This window comes from Vanacampus margaritifer, chromosome 20 (genome assembly GCF_051991255.1).
Source record: "Vanacampus margaritifer isolate UIUO_Vmar chromosome 20, RoL_Vmar_1.0, whole genome shotgun sequence".
NCBI classification, from domain to species: domain Eukaryota; kingdom Metazoa; phylum Chordata; class Actinopteri; order Syngnathiformes; family Syngnathidae; genus Vanacampus; species Vanacampus margaritifer.
This window is the reverse complement of record NC_135451.1, coordinates 15,867,238-15,883,057: the sequence shown is the minus strand read 5'-3', so window position 1 is coordinate 15,883,057 and position 15,820 is coordinate 15,867,238. Positions and strand designations below refer to the sequence as shown.

Genomic DNA, 15,820 nt, shown 5'->3' with positions numbered 1-15,820 from the left:
TTCTTTTTTTTTTTTTTTTTTTTTGATAGCCGGTAGCACTTCCCCTAAAACAAACAAAAAAAAAGACATAAGCATATGGGTAAAAAAAAAAAAATATAAAAAAAAAATCACGCTAAGTGCGGTTTGTGAAATGGATCAGTGATGTTGTTACCATTCTAATCAAATATAAGCACAATTCCCACTAAAATAAGTAAATTAAAAATATATATTATAAAAGTTTTTTATATCCCCACAATTGTCCTGGGGCTCCTATTTATAAAACTATTTTTAAAAAAACAGTTGAAAGACCACAAGAAATTTGTAACTAATGTGTAATTATTGCGTAACTAATATGTAATTAATATTTAATTAGGGTCTTGCTTCCCTCTGTAAGAAACTACTTTAATAGGTATTAATAGCAATTGGGTTTTTAAATTTTCAATATAAAGTATTTAACGATAATACAATTTGTAGAGCGCTTTTACTAATATGCAAATATTTTAATTAATCAAACATTAATAGACTAATAGTGTGTAATTCACATGTAACTGATGTGATTGTGGTAATGGACAATTACCCAAAAAGTGTGTTAAGAAAATGATGATAATGAAAGCAAAACAAACAAAAACATGTAAAAATAAAGAAAGATTGAAAAATTATGCAAATAAGGTCAAGCATTCATCCATCCATCTTCTTAGCAATTTAATGAAAATAATCAACGTTAAGATACAATAGAGAAATGGAGTGTGTGTTAGTGTTGTCACATTATGTTTGGCAAATTTACAACAAAAACAAAAAAAGCCAAAGTGTGAAAGAACATCTCATGAACTCACTTTGCTTCACTGCCGCGTCTAAATGTGCTTGTACTGCCAGCTGTCGCCACTAGGGGTCAGCTGAGTTCCATCGAATGGAGCGCTCCTGACAAGACACAGGATTGATATGTTCATTTCAATCTGAAATGAAAAATGACATCATTTTTCATTTTGGTGCTACTTGTTGTAATCAGTGCATTGATTTTTGTTTTGTTTTTTAGTCAAATAGTTTTTTTGTTTTTTTTTAAATTGACTTAAAATGAATATGGTGTATTTAAATACAAAAAATAGGAATGCACTGTTTTGAAAGATACGCACCCCCGCCAATATCCCGACATGGCACATCCCCTTCCCCCCAACACACCCTACAAAAAAAGTCAATAAAACTACCCCCCCCCCCCCAGGTTTTCACAACATTTAAAGTTACGCACTCCCTTCAACATCTGCAACTTAGCAAGGCAAAAAAACCACCAATTTTCTTATAATGTCACTCTTTTTTGGTCCCACGGGTTTTAAGTTGCGCACCCCTCCTCAATATTCAAAATTAGCAATTTGGTGCACCCCCACTCCCATGCACCCCCACTTTTTTTTTAATTTTCACTTCCTGTTGGAGCCATACTTTGAAAGATACGCACCCCCGCCGCCAACATCCCAACTTGGCGCACCCGCTTCCCCCCAACACACCCTACAAAAAAAGTCAATAAAACTACTCCCCCCCCCACCCCAGGTTTTCACAACATTTAAAGTTACGCACTCCCTTCAACATCTGCAACTTAGCAAGGCAAAAAACACACCAGTTTTCTTATAATGTCACTCTTTTTTGGTCCCATGGGTTTTAAGTTGCGCACCCCTCCTCAATATTCAAAATTAGCAATTTGGTGCACCCCCACTCCCATGCACCCGCACTTTTTTTTTTTTAATTTTCACTTCCTGTTGGAGCCATACTTTGAAAGATACGCACCCCCGCCAACATCCTAACTTGGCGCACCCGCTTCCCCCCAACACACCCTACAAAAAAAGTCAATAAAACTACTCCCCCCCCAGGTTTTCACAACATTTAAAGTTACGCACTCCCTTCAACATCTGCAACTTAGCAAGGCAAAAAAAACACCAGTTTTCTTATAATGTCACTCTTTTTTGGTCCCATGGGTTTTAAGTTGCGCACCCCTCCTCAATATTCAAAATTAGCAATTTGGTGCACCCCCACTCCCATGGACCCGCACTTTTTTTTTTAATTTTCACTTCCTGTTGGAGCCATACTTTGAAAGATACGCACCCCCGCCAACATCCCAACTTGGCGCACCCGCTTCCCCCCCAACACACCCTACAAAAAAAAGTCAATAAAACAACTTTGTTTTTTCTGGTTTTTCACTACTTTTGAAATTCGACACCCCCTTACCATTGGCAACTTAGCAGGTCGGCGCACCACCTCTGCTGCGCAAGATAACTGCGGCGCGCGTGTAACAAAATTGCTGACTAAGGAGACGCTCATGTGGCATTGCTTTTGTTGTGGGCTCGCGGGAATGCCAAGGCCTCGGCGGTAAGTGCATGTCAGAGTGGCCGCCAACACGACACTATCGGCATTTTGTTCCATTGCGTGTGCGTGGAGGCCGCATGCAGCGAGACGGGGAGGTGCCTGTTTCACTGCCCGTGTCGCCGCAATCAAGAGGACGGCCGACTTGGACGGATAAATCACTCCTCGCTTGTCTGCGCATTCGCCGCGAGACGCTTTGATGATGTGCACACAGTGGTTATGGAAAGTCTACACACCCCTAATCAAATGCCAGGTTAGGAGTGAGTTATGCAAAAGAAAATTTGGCATTCAAACAGGGGGTGTGTAGACTTTTTATAGCCATTGTATGTGCCACTCGCTCTCTCTCTTTGTGTTTTTCAGCATCATAAATCATACAAGAGGGTGGAAATCATTCAAAGGGAGGAAATAAACTATGAGGTGAGGACATGTTTAAAGTGTGTGAAAGGAAAGGTCGCCTAATTAAAAGTTCAGCGGAGGAGTGCCGAGCAATTTACGACATGCTTATCTCCTGTAAATAAAGCTTGGAGAGAAAAAAAACGAACAAAAAAAAAGATAAGTTTGGGTGCAGCTGACGTGCTGAATCAAAAATTGATTAACAATCAAAATCCTGGCTTAAAAGCGAACGGTCGCCGTGCAGCTGCAAGGGTCCTAATTGAATTCCAGGAAATCCCTGGAGGAAGACGGCTGCTGCGTCGACGTGTTACAGTAGCGGCAGCGCACGACAAGACGGCGGGCTAGCTATGCGGCAGCAGCTGCGCGCCGCCGCGACCGATTTAGCCGCACGCGCACGCATTTTTTCCCATTAACAGCAGCGGTTGGAAGCTTGCGTGGCGCCAATTAGCCGCCGCCCGCAAGTCAAAATAGACGCCAGGCGGCCTTGGGGATTGACGGACAGGCGACCCGTTCACGTGCGATGACGACAGAGAGGAAAATTGGGGGGTGGGGGGGTTGTAGATAGTGCTGTCATCACCTCCTGGCATGCTACATGCTAACCTCCGTAAGACTACAAACGGAGGTGCCAAATCCAGGTCCAGAAAGTAAAAACCCTGCCACAGTTTGGCTTTAGCCTCACGTGCTAGTTAGCTAGCTCGCTAGCTAGCTCCAATGTTGCTCGTTTACCCACTAGGGCGCTAGCTAGCACCAAACTGTGGCAGGGTTTTTACTTTCTGGCCCTGGATTTGCCACCTCTGACTACAAACAAACATTTTTCTTTGAGGACTTTATTTGAGGTTCAACAAGGGTTACAATTAATCAATTATCAAAATAGTTGATTAATTAGATAATCGATGAGTTGTTTCACTTCAAATGTGATTGGTTCATTCTGAACACAACCACAGCACCCGTTACAAGTGGGTGTGTACACTTATGCAACCAAATCCGACTTGTTTTTTCAATTGAGTCGTACAAGTCACATAAATGGTGGGGGAAAAGGTGATGGATGTTGGTCTCATTTTTAAATATCACAAACACCTGGCATTTGAACAGGGGTGTGCAGACTTTTGATATCCCCTGTAAATGATTCAGCACTCAAAAATACGTAGAGTACCGTTAAAATCTTTAAAAAAAAAAAAATTGTAATTAGACATTATTTTGCTTTTTCTGCCAGCAGAATCCTTCCAGAAAAAGTTGACAAATAATTGGGGGCGGGGCAAATAATAACGCAAAAAGTCTACAGATGCAAGTAAGCAAATGGCACAATTTGTTAGCGATGGGTTGCAGTTGAGGAGGGTTTGTTTGTCAGGATATATGTTGCCCGCTTGTCTTATCTTTGCGCTTGTGGAATGGGGGGGCACGCAGGCGACCTGTTTACTCTGGGGAAAGGGGGAGGGGCTTCCTCTATTGTCCCTCCACTTGCGCCGCCTTTAACTTCCCGTCTTGGAACTTTTGGCATTTTTGCTCGTTGTTGTTTTGGGAAGGGGGTCACCAGCTTGGCATTCCTCGATTCTTTTCACTCGCACGTGGGAGTCGTCACCTTATCTTTTACGCGCCTTTTCCTGCGTTGACGAGGGGGCGTGCAAACTTTCGTGCTCAAGGGCCATGTTGAAGTTTGCCTCGCGTCATTCGGACCTGAGGTCATTTTAAGAGCTTCAAACAGACGCGTAAAAATATGCCAAGTGATTCTTTACAATGATATCATTCAGGATGAGTTTTAATTAATCAAATTACAATATTCATTATTTAGTTATTATTTAATCACATAAAATATTCATAAAATATCAATAAACATTATTTAATGAGAAATTAATAAATGTTATAACTAACCAAATTTGGAGGGTTTGTCCAAATTAATGTAACAAATACAATTGTTTACTTCAATAAATCATGAAATTCTTTATAAATGTAATTAAACTGTACTGTATTAACCATAAATACTGTAAATACATGCAAGGAAAATTCAAACCAACCAATTTTGGGGGTAAAAGAGCAAAGCTAATGCAACAAATAAAACAGTTTATTAGAGTGAAATGCAAATTATATTTCTCATACTAAAATTAAAATTAATTGTAATTATTATTAAATTAATTTTAGAAAAGAAACAGCAAAAAATAAAGTTTTAACAAAATGAATACATTATTTTTGTTATTTTATTTTTATTTATATTTTATTTTACATCATTATTAATTACTTAAAAACGTGCAACTAAAATTGTTCAGTTAAATTATTGAATGAAAGAAATGCATAAAAATAACTTCAAATGTATACATTTCAACAAACAAAACCTGCTAAAATAATGCAACAAAGACTTTTAAAAAATTCAAATCATGTAATTACTACTAATTATAATTAATCAATTGCATGAAAATATATGTAAACAAAATTACTCAAAAATAAACTCAATAAAAACATTTTATTGAAGCAATCTTTCAAGATAAAACTGCAAAATAACGGGAATAAATACCAAAATATGTCTAGCTAATGAAACTGTACCCAGAAAAATTGAGTTAGTTAGTCCATTCCATTCTCAGCTTGTGGGAGGGGCCAAAGGTCATGACTGCCGTGACACAAACAGCGGCGGAGTTCATTTTTGGCCGTCCGTTACGCAACGCGCGCTAAGCTAATGGATGAGGGTACGCGCTCGCAGTTGGTGAGCGAAGCTTTACTTGTCTCTGGGGGCGGGACAAAAACAAGATCTTTGAGCGGCAGGTTTATTGGGAGTCCGGCTTGCAGGCACGCCAGCCCCTCCCCCCAAGCTAACAAACAAGCCAGATTGGCCGGTTGACTTTGAGATTTTCGTCCAGTTTTTGCCGTTATTTAAGTAGCTAACTACAAACATTCAAAAGCAACCTACACATGCCCTGTTTGAATTCATTTCATCACATCCTTCCTTCTGTCCATCCTTGACTCCTCCCACCCTCACTCATAGCATCCATTCGCCCTCCCTTCCTTAAATAATCAGCTTTAAAATTTCCCCATCTGTTTTTGTCCAACTTTTGTGTTTATTTGAAAAGGAGAGAGCGTTTACGGCGATGTCATTTTAGTTGATGGAGTGAACACCCCTTTAATCCTCTCAATGAGATTAGGCCCACCCCCGTATGAACACACGCCACGTTAGCATCCGTCAGCGCGACCCGCCAACTTTGTTCCGAGCGCAACTACAAAAATATGAGCACAAAGATTCATGAGTGCAAGTCGGGCATCCGCATGGCTTTGCGGGTGACACTAAACTGTAGACGCATGAAGAAGATCGCCCAGCGTGCGTCGCACTAGCATCGGGGGATTAGCGGCCAGCAAAGATTAAGCAAATTAGCCGCGATGGTGCGGCCCGAAATAAACAGTTGCAGTGGAAGCGAGCGCAAGTCGGGATGTAGAGCGCCGTGTATTTTTTTAGAGATTCCAAAAGGAAATAACCGGTTGGCTGTTTCACAATGACAACCTAGGTGAGTTTTGGGTTCTTGTTATGGATGTTGTGGTATGATTTGGAGTATAGATCCACCACAAATCATTGGTAGAATGTGTTTAATTCCGCTAAAGCCAAATTGCTTTGGAAGAACAAGATAAGAAGAAGTCCATATGAAATTTGTATTATTTACAGTAATTTTTATCTAGCAATTTCAAATGCAGTCTGACAAAACAAGAAAAAAAATAGTAAAGCACATGATTGCTTTTTGATGAAGATGTTCTATTGTAGTCATTTATTTGCATTGGTGGACAGAAAAATTGTTTTAGTGGAAATCAAATGAAAGATTGTTAAGCAGCACAAGATGCCAGCTGGTCTAATACGTTTGTTAAGCACCTGCGTGTATTTTTAGCTGCAGTCGTAAAGTCAATTAAAGCTGCGAACAGTGATGAGTGGGCCTCGCACCCGCTCTTTTAGGTCCAAACCTCTAAAACAAAAAAATATATACCACAATTTAGCGTTGTCCAATTTGGCAAAATTACAGATCTGAAATTTGAACCACTTCAAACCAAAACGGTTGACTTCCTTCGAGACATTTTGGTGAACAGACCCCTAACCAGAAACGCCATAAATTTCCCGGAAGAACGACATCTTACAGCTCAAAACGGTAGTTGTACTGAAGTAACTCCGAAGTATGCAGACTGATGAACTTGTGTTTGTTGAACGTGTTGCTGGGTTGGCAAACCGGGAAGCACGAAATCACGTTTGCATTGGCGTCTTTCCCAGAAACCCAATCAAGTCGTTATTTGACTGCCGTGTGGGTAAACAACATATGTTCGGCCAACGCACGGCAGATGGCAACGCATGTCCACTTATTTGCGTCAAGTGTCGATCAACTGTCAAATATGTTCTTGATGATGACACCTTAGGTCACGTTGTTGCTTTCCTGTTGTCATTTTAACACTCCGGTTATGTTTATGGTTCAAAGTGACATTTAAAAGCTAGCATGAATAGTAAAAAGGAAAAAAGGTGCCGATTTTCGGTATGGATCTCTACGACGGTGTATTAGGGTCACGTATAAAAGAAAAATTCCGCGGAGGGCGGGGGTGGGGGGCTGTGGGTGTTTGGGGCCGATATTCCGAGAAAAAAACTTGCAAACCGCAAATTTTGCTAGTTTGTTAAGTGGCAAATTTGCGACTATAAAGTTGCAAACTTGTGACTATAAAGTGGCAAATTTGCGATTTTTTTTTCTCGGAATATTGCCTCCACCCTCTAAAAAATATTTATTAATATGTGGCCTTAATACGCCATTGTAGATCTCATCTACTTATAACATACAGTGAAAAAATGTTTACTTGACATATTTGCAACTTGCAACTTATTTCGCGAAGCCGATCAATGAAATCACTTATGAAGCAGAAAAATTAAGACATTACAGCCGATAACCGATTTTGCGTACAATGCAAAATATGGGCCAATCTCGCTCCAGCCGTTCATTGTAAAGTCAAGTAGAAACCATTTGAACAAGATGAAATAATAGTCACTACAAAAAAATCAAACTGTCTTCTCCTCCCCTCACAGCCAATCACAGAAATGAACGAGTCAGGCCTTCGTAGGCTCCCCCCTGACCAGTCGTCGGGGAGTCTGCGCACCTTCGGCACCCCCCGCCATGCGAGTGTCACCAACCCCATTCTGTCCAAGCGGGTGTGCTTCTACAAGAGCGGCGACCCCCAATTCAGCGGCCTGCGCATGGTCGTCAACAGCCGCACATTCAAAACCTTCGACGCCCTCCTGGACAGCCTGTCCAAGAAGGTGCCGCTGCCATTCGGGGTGAGGAACATCACCACCCCCCGGGGGGTCCACGCCATCAACACGCTGGACGAGCTGGAAGATGGCAAGTCCTACATCTGCTCTGACAACCGCAAGGTGAAGCCCATCAACTTGGCACTGGCCAGGAGGAAGCTGGCGCCCTGGTACCACGCCAGGCCCGTGAGCTCCCGCCGTCGGAACTTGCAGCGGGCCAGGGCCCTCCCCGGGCGGCAGGAACCCATGCTTGTGCACACGCCAAAGAGACTGGTGGTCTTTCGTAATGGGGACCCCTCTGTCAAACACACGGTGGTTCTCCAGAAGAGAAGCACAACCACATTCGAGTGGATTCTGGAATATATTTCGGAGATGATGCAGTTCCACGTGGTGAAGCTACACACGGCTGATGGCAGACGCGTAAGTGCATCCATAACGTTACGTGTCCCCTTTAGGCAGAAGTATGAGTCTTCTTAGTGCTGTTCTGTAAATGGCTGGCCCATAAAGGGAAAGTCTTAAGCTTCTTTAGCACGCACCCTAATCCCTCGCAATGCATTCTGGGATACTGCCATGTAAGGCAACTGGTCAGGGATCTGCTTTCAACTGGGAAGATCCTCGTGACTTGCACACCAATGATATTATTAGTTGGGTTTGCAAAGGATTTTTTTTCCTCAATGAAATCAGTCTGGCTGTGTTACACTTCCGGAAAGTGAGACTTTTGTTTCATTCGCCGAAGGTGGAAGGGCTCCCAAGCTTGATCTTGTGCTCCGGCGTGGTAGTGGCAGCAGGCAAAGAGCCATTCAGACCTGCAAACTACAACGCCCAAAAGTCGCCAGGATCCATGAGACCCACCGGCAACCGGATGAGCATCAGGAGACTGAAGGCTCTGAACCGTAAGTCTAATTCATTTCAATCAAGTAGGGCCTTCAGTCATGTGACCTGCGTAATCTACCTCGTATGACGGGATAAAGCCTGAGATAGTGCTGACGCGATGTGAAAATGCATAACACTGCAGATGGCCTACATACGGCATCTGTGAGGCTGACTACTCATAGACAGACCATCTTTCTAATTGGTTTTCTTATTTTCTTTCATGTCTCCTGGGTATCCTCCTCGTCTCCACTGCGGCATGAAATCATCAAAACCTTTTTTTTGTCGGCTTATTGGCCGAGAAGGCAAAAAGAAGTCACCGTCATATGGGTCCAAGTCGAGAAACTTCTCCACATCCTCAGAGCGCTACATTGTGAACAAGATACATAATTCCCTCATGGAAAGCTCGTGCGACCTGCCCAGCCACCCAGCCAATTCCGTAGGATACGAGTCTGGACAAGTAGCTGCCGAAACAGAGGGTGAGGACCTGGACTGCATGCAGCCTGACGAGGACGACATTGAAAAGTCCTTCCGGGTTAACCAAGATGGTAGCATGACAGTGGAGATGAGGGTGCGCTTGACTGTCAAGGAGGAGGAGACCCTTCACTGGACGACCACCCTGACCCGCTCCAGCGTGGCTAGTCAGCTCGACATGGCCTGTTTGCCTGAACCGGAGTCAGAGCAGGACGTCTGTCCCACCACGCTGGATTTACAAGACGCCGTTTCCTCCAACGACACCATCAACAAAGATAAATCCAAAGACGACCACGATGAGAATCCACCGTCACTGGGCAACGGGATTTTAAGTCAAAGCAGTTACGAAGAGGACGCTGTCAAAATCGAGGCAACGTCCCCTAGGAGAGGCCCAACCCCGGGACAAACGCAAATCAGAAAGAAACAGGCTTCAATGGACAGCATTGAATCCATTGGATCGTACTCTTACCGGGAAGAGACAGAAAATGGAGCCCTGACAGAGCAGTACTGCGTAGTGAGGCAGAGCAGCAACAGGCCAATCCCCAAACCAAGAAGGCTCAGCTCTATGGACGCTAACAGCATAAACACAAACGCGTCATATAAATCGGCTGAAATCACGCACATGGAATCCAGCGGGGAGGAGATCACTGAAACTGTCTTGCATATCTATGAACAGCAAACTTGCCAGGATAATTACAACGCAAATGTGGATTCATTTTATAGGCCCGTTACTTCAGAAACGGGCCATCTACACACAAATGACGATTTTGAACAGGAGTCATTGGAACCTTCAACAGCCTCTGAATTGGTTCGCAACTGGAACACTGGGAACAAGTTAGTAACAGCAGATTTTCCTTCTGCTAAGCATGGCAGAGCACAAGCGATGGCACCAGTAGCCAAGCCCATCAAAAGCAAAGAAAAACAACCTCGACCTAAGACCAGGAGGAGCCCCATAGTCAGAAACAAAAGCATGATACGTCTTCGGTCGCCTGGTAAACGACAGAGAGAACATGTATCAGGAGACACAAAGAAACGCAAAAAAGCAACAGCGTTCTCCAGCGCTGGGTTCATCAGGAAGATTTATGGTAATAAATTAAAACCAGCAAAAAGCCCAACAAAGCTCAAAAGGAGAACGACCAAAAATGCGGATGAGAACTCTGGCACAAAGAGCGCAAAGCCATCACATAACACACTCCAGAAGCCAAACATAAGTGAGGCACGTGGAGTGCTGACCCGGCAGACGTCGGTGAACCGAGACAAGCATCGTGATGTCAGCAAGCAAATGTCTCTGCCTGCTTTTGACTCCTCCAGCTCTGTTGCTAATGAATATGTCCAGAACTGGCTGAACAAAGTGCAGCCTAAACAACCTACCGACTGCCCAAGAAAGACCAACAGGACAGAAAATCAGGGACTTATCCCTGACGTTGCGGAGGAGAATGACAGGGAATTAACAACGCGAACATCGGCTGAGGATGTGCAGGGAACTTCCGTCAGAGATAGAATCCAGTCCATGGAGAACAAGATGGCTTCATCAAATCAGCCGACAAATAGAGAAGGAATAAAAGCTCAGCCTAAAACCAACAACATGACGTCACCTAACCGTGAAACTGGAAATCATGTCGGACTTCAAGAGTCTTCTGAGGTTCATTCAATAGATCTACCTCTACCACCTCCACCCAAAGAGGAAATACCGGAAGAATCAGATCCAGAATATCACGTGGCCTGCAACTCAAGGTGCGTGCAGCCAGCAGTAACAAGTCAAATGTCGGATAATCACCCGCCATCTGCCCAGGCTTTACCACATGCCCAGCATGTTATGAGAATCACTCAACTGCTGGAGGCTGAAGCTTCAACGGAGGAAGAAACATTATCGAGATCTATGTCTATCAAAAGGGCACCTTTGGTCAGTGATGTGTCCCTGGAAAGGAAAATGTCCCTTAGAAAGTCTTGTATGGAACATTTTACCGTATGTAACAATGAAGAACAACAGCAAGCACTCTTGGATCTAAAGAGCAGCTCTTCTGTGTCTCCGAATAGTCTTCCCTCAGAAGAGACACCGTCCTCATTCAGTATGCCATCAAGTGAGGTTACAACATCTCCAAATAATCTCCCGCTGCCCAGCCCAAAAATCATGGACAGTCCAAAATCACAACCCAAAAATGGGGCTTCCCAGCTTCCCAAAAGGTCGCAATCATTACAGCGCTATCCTGCGGTCAAGAAAACGTCACCAAATGTCAGCCCCTTGCCGAAGAAAAGGCAGACGCTGTCCAAATCCGAGCAAAGTAAACAAACCACACATTCCAAATCGATGGACCTGGCATCGCCTCCAGTCCGACACAAGCCTAAAAGAAGGATGCTCTCCCAAAATTTGTCGTCAGATTCAAATGCTGCAGGCATAAGAAAAACGCAATCCCTGAGAAAGCAAATAAACTCTTCCCAAGCCATGAAAGTGTCTGTTGAAACCGCTGAACAGACCGATGAGCTCCAAAAGCAAGATCAAGAGAAATCCACAAGTGACTCAAGAGTAAAAGCTCAGCTGCCAAACATCGTCAACCAGCCAAACGTGGAAGCAGTCCTTGAGATTGTTTGCTGCTCCATCAAGTCCATCCGGCATATCACACAAAGTCCACTTTGCTTGGAAAAGTCCAAAAGCATGTCAGACTTCTCCTCTCACGTGACCTCCGTGTTTGGCTCCTCATCCAAAGTGCTCCTGGCGTTCTTGTCCATCGTGGCCCTAAAAGACAGCATTGCCGACCTCAACGTAGACCAAGTCACTGCGAACGACGTGAGCAGCGCGGAGGCTTTGAAAATGATCGACTCCCTGAGGGAAATCGCTACCATGGAGGACTCCCACCGGTTAGAGGAAAGTCTGTCTGCTTTATGGAAGTCGGCCTCGAGGCATATCCTAGACAGCTGGAGAGACTTCCAGAGACTCGGAGACACATATCAAGAGGAACAGGCCATTAATGACCTCATTGAAGGGCTTGACATTCCTACAGTCCTTAAAGAAGAACTCGTGTCTCTCTCGGCTGGTTTTGTCAGCGTGAGTCAAGAGAAGCTGAAGGCTAATTCTGAGGACTGCAGTTCTGGGACGGAGGAACATAATGATGAGTTGGCATATAGTGATGAAGGACAGCAGAAATTGAATCCGGACCACGAATCACATTCTGCCATGCAACGATGCTCGGAAGAGGAATGCGAGGACAAACCACAAGGAGATGACTGCTATGTGGAACTGAATCCTAGTCGAAAGGCAAGTTCAGAAAAAAATCAACCAGATACCAAAGGCCAAATGTGGAGTATGGATGAAGTTCAACCAGAGGATGAAGACAAAGGATTGAAGGTTATTATAGAGGAAAGGAAATCTGGAGAGGATGAGGAGAACGAGGAAGAACTCAGAAACGAGACGCAGGACATACCTGGCTATAAAAGACTAATTTGTGACCCAGATCCAGAGAGAGACCACCCTCAGGATCAGGCCGATGATGACGGCGGCAACAACCTGTGTGGTTGTGACGAAAACGCAGAGTCGTCAGCACTCGAAAACGCAGAGTCGTCAGCGCTCGAATACGAGCAAATCCAAAGCTCGGCTGAGAATGAGTTGAGCTTCTATGATAAAGCGTCAGGATCTGAGGAGGAATGTGGCTATGTAGGGGAACACCAAGCTCCTATGATGGACACAAAATGTAACAAAGTGGAAGTTGCCAAAGACCAGTCTGACGAAGAGAGTTCCCAGCCTGTCGCGGTAAGGGTGAGTCTTTTGGAGAAGCAAGTTGCTGATGCCCACAAGACAAGTTATAACAAGGATCATGCCAAAAAGGTCTCGCTTTTGTCCGAAGAGTCCATTGATACATTTCAGCAGAGCAACCGATCGGTCCCGCAGTCGTCACTATCCTTCAGCTACGACTCCAGCGGTGTGGTAACTGTAGAGCCTGAAGGCAACAGGGTCAAGCTGATCCGGGAAATGTTCCTGGCGAAAAGCTTTGCAGATACTGCAAAGCAGGGCCTGAACACAGCGCTGCCTTCCGAGACGTCAGACAGTGGTAGCTATCAGACGCGAACATCGAGTGAGCAGTCAAGTAGTGAGGAAGATCCAGTGCGGAAGTCCATCAGCAAAGGCTTCGTGAGGAGAACCATCGAAAGGCTTTACGGGAAGAGCAACGCCGTCGAGAGGCCCCCGTCGGCCCCCAAAACCAAAAAGAAGCACTCCAGCATTTTCATGCCTTTTCACGCAGTGAGATGCAAAGCGACGTCGGAGTTGTCTTACTTCAACTCCACCAACGCTCTGGACACTTTGACCGAGGCCACCCGTTGCATCGCTTTCAACGCACAAGTTGGGCCTGGCGACAGCGTTCCCATCGACGAGGGACGATGGCTCATCAGGGAGAACGCGCTCATCCGAAAATCTGTTTCCGACCCGACCGGAATCAACAAAAACCTGGTCAACCTGGACCAAGATGAAGATGACTGCGAGGACACGCAAGAGGACACTCCATACTCGCTTTTTAGCACCACGTCTGAGCCAGAAGACCACAAAAAGTCCAAAACATGCACCTATTTCTCTTTGCCGCACACCAGTGACTCTGAGGCGTGTCAGGATGAAATGAGCGTCCAGCAAGAAAAAACGGAGAGCGTTGTCAAAATGAGGCCCGAGAGAAACGGTTCAGTTGTCGGGATGCCGGACAACAAGGTGCACCCGTTGGTGGAGATCCCAGCGGACGGTGCGGCAGTGGTGCTGGCGCAACCCAAGAAAGGACACGGCGCAGTGACCAGAAGCCTCCAGGAGCCCGACGTGTTGGATCTTTTGTACAACTTCTGTGGTGAAAACTGTCCCATCCTGTGATGGAATAACTCTTGAATATTATATTTGGTGCCTACGTTTTTTTTTTTTTATGTTGCCATATTCTTGGCATGAACAATGACGATATTCTACGTCTGTCTATTAGGAGTTTAACGGTACCCGTATTCAGATTTTTCGGTACAATACAAAGCAATACCGAGTTCTCACATGGAAAAATTAGGTAAGGGACAGGAAGTGTAACTATAAATTTGCAACTATAGCACTTACCTGCATTATGTTTCTTAAAAAGAACAATTCGGTTGAACTTACCTTAGAAGACTAAAGCAGGGTTCACCAATTCCGGTCCCCGGGGCCCTGCAGGTTTTGAATGTGTTCGCCTACCAACACACCCGATTCATATAATCAGCTCATCAGCATGCCTGAAAGTCATCCTGATCTTTAGTATCGGTTGTATTGGTAGGCGGAAACATCCAAAACCTGCAGGACCTCGAGGACCGGAATTGGTGAACCCGGAGTCGTCATCATTTGCTGGAGAAATGTTTGCTAGCAGCCTGCATTTTTAAATATTCCATTTTAAATGGCTTCCTGTTTACACAACACAAGCATTAAGTTCCCGTACTGTACCTTATGTGAACTGAACAGTCACATCAAAACCAACGTACTCATCCAGCTGTGATTTATTTATTTTTTACGTGCCGTTACACCCCTAATGTCAACATTAGGTCCTTCCAGTGAATCTTGTGTAAATATAGGTGTGCGTTTTGTTTTGTTTCTGTTAACGGTTTTTACAGGTCATCAGGACCGAAAGCTCTGGGAAGAATTAGCGTAATCTGTTTTTAAAGCTCTTAAAAGAGATCAAGTCCCAGCAGATGTCAAGGGAGGAGGTGCAGCTATGATTCGACCTAAGGTTCGGGTCACAATGTACAGTATGTTTTTCGTACGTCGTAGTTTGTAAAGCGGGGGGTTACATGCATACTGATTTCGAACATTTTCAGATGAAAAATAAGCCAAGTGTGTACTTACTGTTTTTAGCATGTGCGGTGTATTACAAATGACCAAGACACCACCACACACACACACACAACCTTGGCATCTAGGCCTCTGGAAAACACAAAGAACAAAGACAAACAAATAGCTTTCTGATCGACTTTGACCGCAAGGGAGCAAAAATGTTCAAATTCGGACCAATTATCGGTACGTGTGCAACCCGCGTAAGTTTTATCGTGCTTAGATAAAATTGTGTTCTACTGATTGAAAGTGTGGCAGCTGTGAAGACTATGTGTCTTTAAACTCTTGTGGAGAAATAAAAACAAAAACGTGTATTTCCAAATTGATGCCATTGTGTCATTTGCCATGTGTCAACACCACAAATAATCAAGAAGCTCACTAGAGAGTGTTTGTCGTAAAAGGATACCTCGGTTGTTTTTCGACCTGGCCTGATCGTTATCAACTCTCCCAGCTTGAGGAAGCGTTTTTTGTTGTTCCAAGCTTGTTTTTGCGAATGTCAAGCCGGCCTGTGTTGTGACAGGAGCATGGAGGAATGCACTAAAAGGAGAAAAACAAAACACACCAGTTACTGTTACACTCAAAAAATGCTTGTAATACTTAAAAAACGAAAAAAAAACAAAAAAAAAACATACATAACCGGCCACTAGGTGTCCCTGCTCATCTAGGTTTTCTCTGCATCCCTGTAAAAAAAAAAGTGAGCA

At 44.2% G+C, this 15,820-nt stretch overlaps 1 protein-coding gene and 1 long non-coding RNA gene across 2 annotated transcripts; one reads left to right on the top strand and one right to left on the bottom strand.

Annotated features, from left to right (window-relative positions):
- Positions 1-14: 14 nt before the first annotated feature.
- On the bottom strand, positions 15-15,800 carry LOC144040130 (uncharacterized). Its single transcript, XR_013289648.1, has 5 exons — positions 15,752-15,800; positions 15,526-15,656; positions 15,135-15,212; positions 813-897; positions 15-44 (listed from the first exon to the last, which is right to left on the bottom strand). It is a non-coding gene; the product is annotated as an uncharacterized LOC144040130 (long non-coding RNA).
- Positions 5,972-15,445, top strand: LOC144040129 (uncharacterized). The gene is made up of 4 exons (XM_077553988.1): positions 5,972-6,203; positions 7,745-8,386; positions 8,703-8,859; positions 9,142-15,445. Exons 2-4 carry the CDS (start codon positions 7,757-7,759, stop codon positions 14,151-14,153), a joined length of 5,799 nt encoding a protein of 1,932 aa, XP_077410114.1. The 5' UTR covers positions 5,972-6,203; positions 7,745-7,756; the 3' UTR covers positions 14,154-15,445.
- Positions 15,801-15,820: the final 20 nt, after the last annotated feature.

Excerpts from the sequence above, each read along its gene's own strand:
- LOC144040129 (XM_077553988.1), top strand. The coding sequence starts at position 7,757 with ATGAACGAGTCAGGCCTTCGTAGGCTCCCCCCTGACCAGTCGTCGGGG. Across the intron at positions 8,387-8,702 it reads ACACGGCTGATGGCAGACGC|GTGGAAGGGCTCCCAAGCTT; the intron begins GTAAGTGCATCC and ends CATTCGCCGAAG. Across the intron at positions 8,860-9,141 it reads GAGACTGAAGGCTCTGAACC|GCAAAAAGAAGTCACCGTCA; the intron begins GTAAGTCTAATT and ends TTGGCCGAGAAG.